General features: G+C 42.2%; 1 protein-coding gene across 5 annotated transcripts in view; it reads left to right on the forward strand.

Moving 5' to 3' along the window:
- Nucleotides 1–12,983, forward strand: part of GOLM1 (golgi membrane protein 1) — a 99,630-nt gene extending 86,647 nt beyond the window's left edge. For all 5 annotated transcript variants that reach the window (XM_090038637.1, XM_090038641.1, XM_090038640.1 and 2 more), the window contains 5 exons: nt 714–852; nt 2,675–2,849; nt 3,621–3,950; nt 8,692–8,814; nt 9,881–12,983. In XM_090038637.1, coding sequence (XP_089894763.1) covers nt 714–852; nt 2,675–2,849; nt 3,621–3,950; nt 8,692–8,814; nt 9,881–9,951 — 838 coding nt within the window. In that variant the 3' untranslated portion in view covers nt 9,952–12,983. The remainder of the gene's footprint in view (nt 1–713; nt 853–2,674; nt 2,850–3,620; nt 3,951–8,691; nt 8,815–9,880) is intronic.
- Nucleotides 12,984–14,105: the final 1,122 nt, after the last annotated feature.

Genomic DNA, 14,105 nt, shown 5'->3' on the forward strand with positions numbered 1-14,105 from the left:
GCCACCTATAAGTTTCTCAGGGGTGACAACCAGGACCTGGGGGAACATCTGTTCACCAGAGCGCCCCAAGGGATGACGAGGTCGAACGGTCACAAACTCCTGCAAGACCGTTTCAGGCTGGACATAAGGAAGAATTTCTTTACTGTCCGAGCCCCCAAGGTCTGGAACAGCCTGCCATCGGAGGTGGTTCAAGCACCTACATTGAACACCTTCAAGAGTAAATTGGATGCTTATCCTATGACCACAGTTGACTTCCTGCCCTTTGGGTGGGGGGCTGGACTCGATGCTCTCCCGAGGTCCCTTCTAGCCCTGATGTCTATGAAATCTATGAAACCACCTCCCTTTTCTTTATATCTTGGCACTGGTGAGCTCAGGTGAATTTTTCAAGAAAGCTTCATCAAAGTGGACTTCCTTACCTGAAAGTCCTGGATCCAGTGCTAGTCATTCCAGTTCTGTATGATGCCATGGACAGCTTTCTTGTATATACCTGCATTGAGGTGATTTCTGGTTTTGCCTTCTATTCTTCTATTTAGTTCTATTCTTCTACTCCCCCACCTTCTCCCCCTTCCTCTGAACATAAATACAGATGTAAGACTAAGAAACCATTAATAAAGAAAAGGAAATAAAAGTATGCAATGAGAAGGGTTTCTCTGTTTGGAGATGTTGGAGATAAAAGTACATATATAAATAATGACTTTCTGTTTTCTCTCAAGGACCCAGTGTGCCAATCAGATGAAAGAGCTAAAAGAACAATGTGAAGAAAGGTTAGGTGAGATCACAAAAAAAGGCAATGAAGCACCACAGGCTAAGGAACATAAAGACTTCACAGATAATCCCCCCAAAAATTTCCAGGTAAGACTGTGGTTTAGTTTTATAAAAAAGTCAGTTGTATAGTTATGTCTGTCACCACCAGAAGTGCAGTAAAGATTCCCCCTATAAAGCTGCTGCTTAATCCTGTCCCATGTAAATTAAACAGAAATTTGGGGCTTTAATAAAAAGGAAGAAAGAAAGAGTCTAGGGATGAGTTGTGTCCATGGGAAATGCAAGGCCTTTGCAGATGAGCAGGGCCTCAAGATAGGTGTTGGCTTGAGGGTTACAGACCTATTGAACACCTGCAGGGCTTCTTCCAGGGAATTTACTCTCCAGTCTCTGACCTCAGCCATCATCTTCCTACAATGGGGACTCATGTCATTTTCTCTTAAGAATACAAGTTTTAAGACTGCAGTCCCCTTGTAGTTCACTGTAGTTATCCCTAGCAGGTCTGACCTTGGTGCAGTTTCTGCAGTGTTTTCTCTTGAGAGCAGCCAGCTTTTACAGAGCTCCATACCATTTATTTTAGTACAAAATTATTACAGAGAAAGCAGTCCTCCAGCAATAAACTGTGTGCATGTTAAACTGACCAGGTGTCTCCATGAGGATCTGGTAGATACCAGTGCAGGTTTATTATGTTTCTGTTCCAGTCTCTGTCTTTGTGTGTTCCTGCTCCCCATGCTTGTACAAAATCCTATGTTTAATCTGGACTCGCAGAATGCTAGGACTGATCAAAATTCTTCCTATGTGAGTTACTATCAATTGGTTTATTTCAAGGTCTGTGGGCAGCTAGATGGGTTGGCAAGGCCAGAAAATGTTGGAAATCACTGGGAAGAGGGAAGGTCAGTGATTACCCTAAAAATATCCTATTTGGTATGCAAGTACATTCCGTCTGACTAGGGAGTGTATAGAGTTTGACCGAAGGGTAATAGTTCACCCTAACTTCCCATTTGGGAATTTGGTGGAGGGTGTAGATGAAGCAGGCAGTTTAATTATTGGCACTTCCCTCTTTCAAGTGTCTAGTGTGGATACTTGTTGCTTAGGGTGGGGTTTGTTTTTTTGTTAAACCAGAATTGGAAATGGAGTTCGAAGAGTGGAGCAGAGTGAATGCCTTGAAGAACTTGGTGAACAGGTTTGGGACTCTTGATGTGTAGCGCAGTGAAAAAAATGATCCCTTTTCAAAGGCCTTTGACCTCCCTCTAAAGGAAAGGTAGTGGGGTCCTCCACTGTCCACACCTGACACGCCAACATCTTACAAGTTGAGATTGCAGGTGTTTTTGGTAACCCCCTGAAGCAGCCTCTCGAGTTAATTCATCTGTCAAAAACAGACTGCCTTAGATCAACGTTTCCAAAACTTTTTTGAAAGTGAAGGAGCCCCATGTCAGGCAAATAAAACTAGTTTTGGCCTGTCCCTGCCTTCGCAAACCATTCTTGGCTGCAGACCTGGCATGGTACCAGGGCAGCCCTTGGGTAACTTGCCTTGCCACCGCACTATATCCCCAACTATTTACTTGTGCCTCTGAGGCCCCTGTATGGGTGGGGTGGGTATCCTGCAACCTTGGAAGCACTATGTCAAAAAAAACTGCCCCAGGGGCATCTTCTAGGGCAGAAACTGAGTCAGTCAGAATTGGGTGGAGTAGTTGTACAGGAGGTGAATTCAGCTTTGTCTTGTGATCTGTGTGCTAACAATGCTGTCTGTGGATTACAACTGTGTACTATTTCTGACTTCAGTGAAGAATTTAGTTCAATTCAGTCTATTACTTGAATTGGTCTGTAGATTTGTCTTGTCAGGATTAAAATGAAAGATAAGTAGAGCACTGGGATAAATATTTGGACTAATATCTTTGTGTCTGTATGCCCTAAGGTTAATATTCAGTTGCCAGCCTTTAACCAACTGGAGGTCCAGCAGAATGACCTGGAACAGCAGAAAACAGATGAACAAGAGAAGAGCAAAATTCCTGGAAGCTTATCTGGAGAAGTACCAAAATCAACACTTAATGTGAAAAACACACTTGAAAATGATTCTCATAGAAATAAAGGTAAGATTAGCCAATTACCTCACTAATACTTTAATAACAACTGAAGAAGTAGTGCCTAATTAATTGAACCTTTTTGATCTGTTAAAATGCAAAAAGTTGCATATCAAATTAGTTTAGGCTACTTTGGAGTTTCATTAATCAGCCTTTTTTCTTTCTTATGGACATTGCAGCTGATGACTCTGAAGACTGTTTAATTAAAACACTTCCATTAGTTTGAGAATGTGTTGTAATAGGTGCATGTATAGAAACAGTGTCAAGTTTGGTGGGTTTAAAATTGTACCCCTAATTTGCAATGGAAAAAGCCTTTTGTTTTCTGAAGCAAGCATTTGGCTTTAACAGTGTAAAAATGAGTTTGTATAGTAGTTGCAACTGCCATGGGACAAGTAGAAATTATGCTTTAAATTGAATTCAAGTTAATTAGCTCCTATACAAGGATTACTGGGTGAAGTGTAAGGGCCTGTCATACAGAACGTCAGACACGATGATCTCACAATCCCCTTTTGGCTTTAAACCCTGAGAAACCACGAATGAATGGATGGTTGGTATTGTCACAGTCTCCCCTTAGTACAAATATTAGAAGTTCTAGAATACTTGGAATTTTAATTTGGGACACTGAGTTCTGCCTTTTTTTGAGTTTGCGGAGTAATGATCCTCCCTACAAAAGGGAAAGAGTGACTAGGAGGAAACTATTTGTTGTAGCTTTTTAAAGCCTTTTAATTTTTCCTACTAACGAAACATATTCTGCTGACTCTGATTTACACTGGTTTACAGATGGGACAAATGATCTGGTTACCATCAGTAAGCAGGAGGTGAAAGCAGAAGGTGAGAAACTTTCCATTGATCAGGGACTCCCACAGGATTCAGCAAAGGCTACAGTAGATCATGAGGAACTACCTCCTGAACCAGGAAAAGAATCAAATCCATATAAAGAGGTAAAAAATGCAGTTGAAGATGGTGCAGAAGAACAGGAGTCATTCCGCATGCAAAAACTGCCAGCCAGCCAGGCTACTAACCAAGAAAATGTTGCCACTGAGGAGGTGGAGAGGGAGCACCTCTTAAATTATGATGTTCAGCTGGATGACCAGGGGCCCAGTAAGGATGGTTAGTACAGAGGTTTACTCAAGCTACCTTGCTGCCAAGTGTCTGCAGCCATATCCATTTCCTTGTAGTAGGCTCGAAGTGTAACTTTCTTTCCTATGCAGAAATGAATTGCAACCATGCAGTGCTCTGCCACTTGGGAGAAGGGCTGGGAGGCAAGTTCCCTGCTTTCTTCACCCTGTGGGTGGAAGTTTGTTCCTGCTAATGAAGTCTTCGTTGATCACTGAATTCTGGAATAGTTTACACCCAGGTCTTCACAAGGTCTGCTTTTTTATGGGTCATTATTGGGCCACATTGTGGTTAGTTTTTGCCTTATAAGCACTTTGACTAATTAGCACATTGTCACCAGGTAGATTACTCTTAAGAACAAATATAGCAGGATCTGGTCACTTAAAACAGGGGTGTCATACTCATCTGGTCCTGCAGGCTAGATGAGGGGTGTAGGGTGTGTGGCTTGGATTGGGCATACAGACCAGTCCCATATGTGGGATCCAGCTCACAGGGCTGGTCAAGTGTGGGTGCCCGATGCAACATATGCCCTGGATTGGTTGTGTGTGCTGTTTGCAGTGTGCATACTGGCTCCAGCACCACACAACTCATGCAGTACATGCTGGCCCTAGCCTTGCGTGGCATGGGGTGCGCACCAGAGCAGCTCTGCATGCTACACCTGGCAGTCAGGACTGGTCTGTGGGCCTGATTTAGACTGGTCCAGGATCCAGCATGCAGAGCAGATCTGGTGTGGGTGCCACGTGCAGTGCACACCCTGTGTCATGTGCAGCCTGCCCCAGATATGCAGCATGTGGATCTAGCCCCAGTGTATACTGTGCCTGTGGTATGCTGCTCAAAGACTTACAGAAAGTACTAAGCCCAATGATAGGGCTTCATGGACCAGATCTGGCCTGTGGGCTGTGTCTTTGGCACATCTGGATTAAAACATTTTGGGTAGATGGATTATTTTTGTTTCTTTCAAAATATTTGCTGTTTCTAACAAGATGAACAAGTACAACTTGAATTCCCTTCCCGCCTGGTGTGTGAGCCACTATGCTTTTGTTCACTGTTCAGTGCTGTTCCCTAGTCACTTAATTTAGTTTCTCCTATTTATAAGTGTTCTTTGGCCTAGTGTAGACAGAGCTGTATAGTAACTAACACTTTAGATGTCACTCCATCCTTAGAAGGCAAATAGGCACATGCTGCATCATGTGTTGGCTGATTAAGTTCTAGCCATCTATCAGAAAAATTCTGTTGAAATAACAGAATCAAAAGCCTTCACATCTTAAAAGGTTGTTTGATTGTAAAGCTCAGCGGTGCTGAAAGGTGACCTCTTTATATACATGTGAGCAACCCTCTGTTAGGACCGCAGATTAATTACATACACATCTCTGCCAAGGCTTCACTTCAGGGAAGTCTATGAGAAAGCTGTATGCTGGAGTTATCAGTTTTGCATGCACATGTTTCCAGGTGTTTTGCAGGCACCAGTTGCATTTTGGAAAAAAGCCACAAAAATATTTTATTACGATTCTTTCCACCTTTTACTGGCTTGTCTTAATCCTGTAGCACAAACTGAAAAGGATTTCTTCAGCTAGAGAACTGAGAACATAAAGAGGCTTTGGTTGGTAACTACTGTAGTATTTTAATTATTTAGCCCCAAAACATGCCAAGGTATTTATCCTCTTGACACTGTCGGCTAAGGGACATTTCCCATTGCCATTTCTCTACTTCAAGTATTCTGTGCTCTCTCTGGGAAAGTTCAGATTCAGAGTAGGGTAGGCTACTGAGATGGTAGACAATAGCTTGGTACTAGCTTGGTATTGTCTCTTATGGGTTTACAGAACAGAGAGAAGTCCCACATGATATATTGGTTCAGTACACTGGTGGGGTGAGGTTCAGTCCTGTTCGTTTTCACAATGATCACGATTTTTATTCCTTTTAATATGTTTATTAAAACTCCTTGCTACGCATGTAACACTGCTTACCTTTAAGAAAAACCACAAACATTAAAAACACAATAACTACATATATTAGAAACAATGCTCCAAACGTACTTCCTTCCCAAACAATGCTATAAGAATTAGTATTACAAAAACAGATACAATCCTAGAATTCTGAGAAATCAGATCCCCAGATATACTTTCATTCTTTAGTTATGGTTTTAGGGTTGGTCTCAGCAATGTTAGGAACAAGTCCCCTTTCTTTGGTCGCACTCAGGCGCTCTGCGGCTTCAGCGTGAACGGGAGTTCTTGTTCACTAAGAGGGTGGTTCAGGTAATCAGTCTGATCCGGCCTGCACTTGTGATTCTTCCTTTGGTGTTCTGCAAGTGAGGTTACCTCCAACTTGGGACTATAGGTTACAGGTTATATACTGGGTGAGTTGCCGTCATGGGCCCCTCCTACCCAAACCTGTCACTACCCCCAAATTGGGCTCAGATCTTACTCAACAGATTTTTCTCGGTGGTCAGTTTGTATTCTGCCGTGGAATTTATCCGCTGATGTTTATCTTAAATTCTTGAGACTTTCCACAACACTGCGGTGACTTATCTTTCCCAACCCCCTTTCATAAGCTTCTAGGGTTTGATCTCTTGGAATGTTTGCTTAAGGGTCGTTTTGCCTGTTCCTAGGTTAACTCTAAAGATAAGATTGAGAACCTAAGACTTTTAGAACTTGTTGCAGGGCCAGGCAAAGCAAGAAATGGCCTACATAAGAAGATGAACCTTGCCTTTTCTCTAAACTGGCTAAGGGGCAGTTATTACAAGAATTCAAACTATTACATTCAATATGACAGGCATCAAGGCTGGAGTATTAGAAACTTGTGTCCCAGCCCTACTGTCTTGGATGGTGGAGTGCATGCAGGATGTGCAGCCAATCTCTTTGGGTCTCCATATTATTGTCTGCTATAGATGTGCTGCTATTATGGGACCTCTAAAATGTCTGGTCTAGTCACTATAACTTCCTGAATAGAAGGTATCACTCTCTGCAGCTTTTCTTTACTTCCTCTTATTATTATGAGGGCTTACGGTTATGTTTTGGCATTGACTCTGCCAGCTGCAGCTGCTGGCTACCTTGTTACTGCATACAGCACTGTAAACCAGTAGTAAAGCAATTGCCAGTTGGTGGCCCAGTTTTTGGCACTCAGGCGAATACTCTTATGTATGGAGGGCTGGAAGGTTATTCCCTGTTGATTTCCTTGTTTGTAGTTACTTGTGGCTGCAGAGGAATCTTGATCCCCTGAAGAAATAGCTTCAAATCAGGAGTTAGCTTAGTTTAAGATGTGCAATTGCTGTAGTTGGCACAAGGATGCTGAATGACTATCAGTAGGATCTTGATGGCAGATGTCTCTTGTGTAATGAATGAAAGCAAGGGACCGTCCCTCTGGTTAATCTCTGCTCTGAGATTTGTAGGTTATGGGTACGGGTAATGCTTTAACTAGCCTTACCAGCAGAACTTGATGAAATGGCTAATTGAATGCAGCTAGCCACCTTCTCTCAGGTTATAAAGTGGTTCTGCTTGACCACAGAATTTCTGTTTCAGAGTATTACCTCTGGGTATATCCCAAAACTGTTTTTATCACCACTGCTGATTGGTGCTAGAGCTCCAAGGGTAGAAAGACTTCAGTGCCTAACAAGAACAGGAGCCGGACTGTTTCTGAGTCTTTTTTTTCCATGTTACTAGAAATGATAAATATGGAAAAGAGAGCTTGCTGTATTACTTGGGGACTGCTAGATGTTGCCAAGTGAGGAGTCCGTGTTCTGGAGTTGCTAAAAAAGTAAAAAATACACATGTCCTTTGAATTTGTGGTCCTTGTATTGTGTTAATCTGCTGGTGGCTGGAAGATGGAAGACATTCACAGTGTACCTTGTAAGGCACTAGAGGTTAAAACTCTAAATTTAGACATGATAGCTCAGGCCAGTCACTGGACGTGTACAATGCTCCAGCACAATAACAGTGCCTAACTTAGATCCTTAAAGTTAAGTTTTCTTGTATTGGCCAGTAGAACTGCCCAGCCAATCAGCAGCTCTAACACTGTGGCATGGCCTGGCAAGGGTTGAACTTCCATGTGCTGTGCTCTGGGAGGGAACAGGACCTGATAGTGGGGCTGGGGTAGGGAGGGGCAGTGGGGGCAGGAAGGCTGCATGGGGGAGAATTGGGGGAGGCAGAGGGCCTCCCTTCCCTCTCCACTGCTTTCTCTGTGGTAGCAGTGGGGCAGGGGATGAATTTAAGACAACCCTGTGATAGTTTTCCAGGTATAAAATCTAATTAACAAATTTATAAATTTTCCAATATAAAATCTAAGGGGGGGGGGTGTCTTAAATTCATGGTAGACTTAGATTCAAATAAGTGCAGTAAACTAATTGTGGTGAGCTGCTCCAATAGCATGAATATGTGGCTTCATGGGCTGATCCCTTTTCTAGCTAGGGATGGTCACTCTATGCCTATATGTATAGGCTTAAAATAAAGAGCCTGTTCTGTATTTACGAGCTGAAACTGGAAGCTGTATTTGTGAGCTGTGTAGGTGAAAAAAATCCCGTACTCCTAGTTTAAATGTTCTTCTTCGGTACTAGGATTAACATAACCCAAAACATATAAAGTCACCCTTGCAACTTACTGCTTGGTTGGCAGATTGTCTACCTGATAGGACCCCCCCCCATCTCCCCTCCCCCAACAAAGGGGCACCCTGAAACTTTATTGAAGAAACTAACAAGTTTAAATATAGCAATGTGATTTTTTTTGTTTTTTACTTATCGTTCCAGACAAACAGGGACCTGAAGCAGTCGACCAGAACAAAGGAATCGACTACAATTTAGATGAGAATGAGGCTGAATCTGAAACGGACAAACAGGCTGCACTTGCAGGCAGTGAACATAATTTGCATGGTAAGAAATAAAACTGATTTATGCCCTTGTATATTGTGCAAAAAATGTTTTAGGGATGTGTTTTTACAGCTCAGCCCTTAAGTGGTTTCTGTGGGAGATGCAGCTGAGTGGAGTTCTGCTCATTTTTAGGTAACTTTGCCATTGAGAAGGTCTTTGAAAATATTAAGGACCTGACTTCTGCTGTCACCATTTTTATATTGCTGTAGTCGTGCTGGAGTTACCTCTGACTTAGATGAGAAGGGAGAATCAGGTGCACACTGCAATTTCATTGTACATGACAATGCAAGCCTTACTATATACATCTGACTAGGGATATAAATACCGTTTAAATAAATATTCGTTCACCTTGTTGTAATTACAACAGGTTAAACCATTAATCAGTTGGGTGCAGGGATAAGGACAGGGGCAGCAGTGCTGGGCTCCAGCCTGTGGCTTTGAGAAGTTAGAGAGTGGAGGGGGGTAGGTGCTGAGCCCTGGGCCTGCACTCACCTGCCCAGAGCAGCGTGGGGAGCCAGGAGCCAAAGCAGCCCTGCCCAGAAAGCCCCAGGGGGCAGCAGCCAGCAAGGGGCTTTTACTAGCCCACTGCAGCTGCTGGCACACTTTGAAGGAGGGAGCAGGCAACACCCCCCGTCCCCTCCCCTCTCCTCCCCCCACCTCACTCTTCTCTCCCTGCCTCCCTCTGCATAGCCTAATTATTACTTATTAGTCAACCCTCCCTCTCCTCTCCTCCTCCTCATTCATTTCTCCCTCCTGCCTTCCTGCTTTGCTGCTTTCTGGTTCCTGCTGGAGCACCACAGGGCTTCCCTTCCCTCTGGGAACTTGCCCAGTCCCAGGCTAAGCAATAACCGGCAAGCTAGAACTGCTTATCACTGAGCTGGTGGGTTAAACTGTTCACATCCCTACATCTGACATTGTATTATCCTAGAGAAACAATTCTTTCAAGTAAGGACAATGGTGAGCTTCTCTAATTATGTTTTTTTTAGATGCACATCGCAGTATAGGTTATCTTGGCTTATATACTGTTCTTTAAGGAGAATTTCATACACTTTTTCTCCTCCCTTATTAGTGCCAAACTCTGATCAGAACGTGAAAAGCCACTTACTTGGGCAAGCTGAAGAGGAGCAACAGAAGCTGTGAATAAGGAAGCTCGTCATGCGATTCAGATGCCTACTAACAAATGCAGAGCCAAGGCAGTTGAGAAGGCTTGACTGTTGTCTCCTCACAACTTTAAGAAGAACCCCAAATAAAGCAGATAACTGTTGTGAAGTCTTAGTCCTTTGTTGGTTAAAACAATACCTTCTCTCTGTCCTGAGGTTTGTTTTTCATGCAGTTTTGATCTCTGTAACAAAACCAGCTCTCTCTTTCTGGTTAAAAATCTAAATGAGCTAGCAGTAGTTGTAGTAACGTTTTGAAACAATCAACCAAATCGTACACTCATACCACAGCAACACTGTTTAAACCTCTCTCCCTGCCCCCATCCTTACCTAAATCACTCTCAGGCTTGCTGTACTATGGATGAGGTAGTGTAAGGACAGAAAAACTAGCTTTAAATGAGTTAGTTCATGTACTTGGAAGTAGCTTAGCCCTAGCAGCACAGAGCTTGATACCAGCTAATTCACGCTGCCAAGAAGGAGAGGGGTCTTCTAGCCTGCGCTGCTCTCCATGATGTGATGGTAGTCTGCTTCCAGTATCAGAGCCAGCTTGGTTGGGTCTCTCTCATGACACTGCAGTATAGATACGCTACAGTTACATCTTGAATCCATACTTGTCCTTCAATGTTTATTTTATCTATAATACTTTTCTCTTGTACCTAATATTATCTGCCTGTTTACAGAATCTTCACCAAAGCTAGAAGACTTGGCCTGACCCCGCAAACTTTTTCTTGGCTTTTTTTAAATCCTTTTATGAGATCTGTTCTCCATACACAAAACTGGTACTTCCCATGGAAAGTCACTTAAGAGTAGTGCTGGAATCACATTAGCTAGGCAATAAGGATGAAGTGGCATTGGCCTATACAGTTCATTTTAGCAGAAGGATTTGTTTTCTGTCAGATTTGTAGGCTTCTAAAGCTACTTATCACCTTTGAGGGAGGGTCTGAACAGTTGTGCCATATATACCCTTCACTTCACCCATGTAGTATTCCTTGCTGCAGAGACTAGCAAGTCGCAGGTTTTACTTAGAACAAAACTTGCCAAGCATCTTCTTTGCAGAGTAATTAAGGCCATTGTGCAGTTAGAAGGCACGATTATAAAAAGCCCCACAAGTGACCCTTACATATAGTGTGAAGTGCTGCTTTATGCGCAACCTACCTTATTGCCACTAAGTTTTAATAGTTTTTATTACAAGTTGTTGAATGTGCTCATTGTGATAAAACATACAATACCTCTTAATACAGGTAATACTTATGGGAGCCCTAGACCCTAGTTGTTACAAGAAGACCTGTTAGAAAGTAGTTTAAATTGGAAAAGGTCCACAGCACTCTGATCTCTTGTCACAGAGCATTATTCATACCTTATCTGCGCTCCTCTGTTCTGTGCCATGTTTCACTTGCGCGCTTCACTAACAGCAGGGAGCCGAAAGGGCTTTGGCTCTTGGTATATATGGTTGCCTGAAGAAGCCTGTAGCTTAGCATTTTGCAATCCAAAAAGAAAAGCATTTTAAACTAACCTGTGTCTGCTAAGTCTAAGCATTTGTATCCGTTTGTGTCTGTACACTTTATTTCAATGAAGAAAGGGTAGTGGGCATGACTTAACTGTGCAATCATTTGTACAATAGAAGAAAATTATACTTTGAAGCAAGGGAAAACCGATTCATAATTGTATTTTAATGCACTTTAGTTCCTTACCAGTGATGTACTGCATGTCTTCTTTTTTAGCAATGCCGTATCACAGTGCCAGGAGTAGAGCTACTAGACTAATTAGAGAGCTCTAGTGTATGACTTGAAGGTTTTTATTTTACAATTAAAAGGTAATTGTCCATCCGGTAAATGATGTGGCACTCGGTTAAGATTGAGTAAGCCTGGCCTGTTATATGAACCACAAATGCACACTTGACAAGTTTCTTGAAGTGTTCTAAGAAAGGAACTATTCTCCTTTAGCCTTCACTACACAATACGTTGTAATACAGACAGGGAGCAGTATTACACTCCAGAAAAAATTCCTCTCAGTGTATTGAATCAAGTAGCAGGACTACTTTGTCAGAATTAGAGAAGAAGGAGGAACACAGACTTAAGCATGGATTGATAAAGTTAGGATGTAATGCCTTTTGTTTTATTAATAAAAGTTGTTATGGTCTTACCACTTCAATCATTTTGGACTGTTGTAAGCCGCACTGCTTACACAGCTTAAAAAATCAACGTTAATGATGATTCACTGAACCACAACCTGTTAGGTAAGGGTCTAGTCATCTAATCTAGTTTTTTTCATATTATAGGAATAGAGTTCTAGTCTACTTTCATATTTATTTTCATGCAGGTACGCAAGTCAACTGCAGCTGTAATAACTGCACATTATGCAAAATGTAAAACAGTTTTGGAAACTAACCTCTACATAAAATTTTACTTATTGGGTGCATCTACACATTTATCAATGCGCTTTTTCTTAAATTCATTACCTCCATTGTGAGGTACTAGAAAAGGTGCATTAGTCTATTTTAATATGCATTAGCAAAAGTGCATTTTTGTGATGCTTTAATGCACATTAAAATAGGCTAATGCACATTAAAGCACATGTGTAGATGTGCCCAGTGAGCATTACAGTCTAACCAAGTAGAAGGTACTGTACAAAGAATGATCTCAAGTTGAACAGATGGGCCTTGACTTTGATGTGGCTGGTAAAACCTGGAATTAAAGAAACGTATATACTGTTTCAGTTGTCTTGTAAAACTAGTCTGTCTCGGCTATAGGAATAAGCCCAAATATAATGAAGTCAATTAAGGGTTGTCATATGTAACTATTTTTCAAGGGCAGGAATCCTGTGATTTTAAGTAGCTTTGTATGTTGCCTAAAACATTCATTTGTATTTGCTCAGATGGGGAAGAGTCTTCTGAGCCATTATGAACTTGGGAAAAGTTGTGTTTAGTCTTTGTTAAAAATACATTTGTGCTTTTTTCTAATTGAAGCCTGAATGATTTTAGATAAACCTTTTAAAATAAAAACGAAATCCTTCTCACGTGCATTCACTTACTTCGAACAGTCAGCCCAGCAAATTGTTTCCTGTGTTGGCCTGGGGGTGGGGACAGGAGTTATGTACACTTCTGCTTTATCTGTTCCATAAATCACAGGTGTCAAACATCTGATTTGGCCTGTGGAGCCTCTCTGTCCAGTCATCGGAAGTTGGGGGTGTGCTTGCTTCAGAGGCCCTTTGTCCTGGTGGCCATGACTGTTGGCAGTGAGTTCAGCTCGCCACTGCCATGTTTGGACTGTTGCTGTGCACCCAGATCTCCTGCAGACCCATTGCCACTGCTTTGGTGGCTGAAGCGGCCACCCCATGTCCTAGGCCCTAAGTGAATTTGACACCCCTTCCATAAATGATACTGTACTGAAATCAGTAACTTCTCAACACATTACCTACTGGCCAGCTTTGTGGTTTCCTTTACAAGGGTGAGCTCTCTCTGTTTAAACGATGTTATTAGGACAAGAAGGGAAGTTGTTGGATAGGGCTGACTCCAAAGCAATGTTTTAAAGGAATGTGTTGCTTTTGATCAAAAGAGTCTTTTGAAGTGACTTTTTGTTTCTGAGTTCAAAATTAGAACAAAATGATAAAGGAAAAGCTTTTGCCCCAGTCCCTCTCTGCCTGGAGATTTCATTCTGCTGGATGTTTCAGCTTTCTTCTTGCACGCTAGCTCTCGACAATGAAGTAGGTAAATGTGCAGGTAGACTAGGAAGTGCCCACCTTGCTCAACATACTAGCATTGTTTAACTTGCTGAGGGCTCTGTAATTTGATCATAGACTTTAAGACTAAGGATGGCCACCTAGGAATGGCTGAATACAGAAATTATTTTCTGTTTATAAAGCCTATCTTGTTTTGTGCAAAAAGTAAGAAATAGTGTAAGTAGATTCACTGTATCTCTTAGTATATTCTTTATTACTCTTAGCACACAGGATAAATGAGGTAGCTTACCTCTGAATGAAGCCAGGTTAAATTACCACAGCTTAGTTCAGGAGCAGGCAATTATTTTGGGCGGAGGGCCACTTACTGAGTTTTGGCAAGCCATTGAGTGCTACATGACAGGCTGCCAGGGGCAGATAAATATAAATTTTCTAAATTTTTTAGGGGCCCTACAGGCTGGA

This window comes from Crocodylus siamensis, chromosome 3, assembly GCF_052110815.1.
Source record: "Crocodylus siamensis isolate JL-2025a chromosome 3, ASM5211081v1, whole genome shotgun sequence".
Lineage (NCBI taxonomy): Eukaryota > Metazoa > Chordata > Crocodylia > Crocodylidae > Crocodylus > Crocodylus siamensis.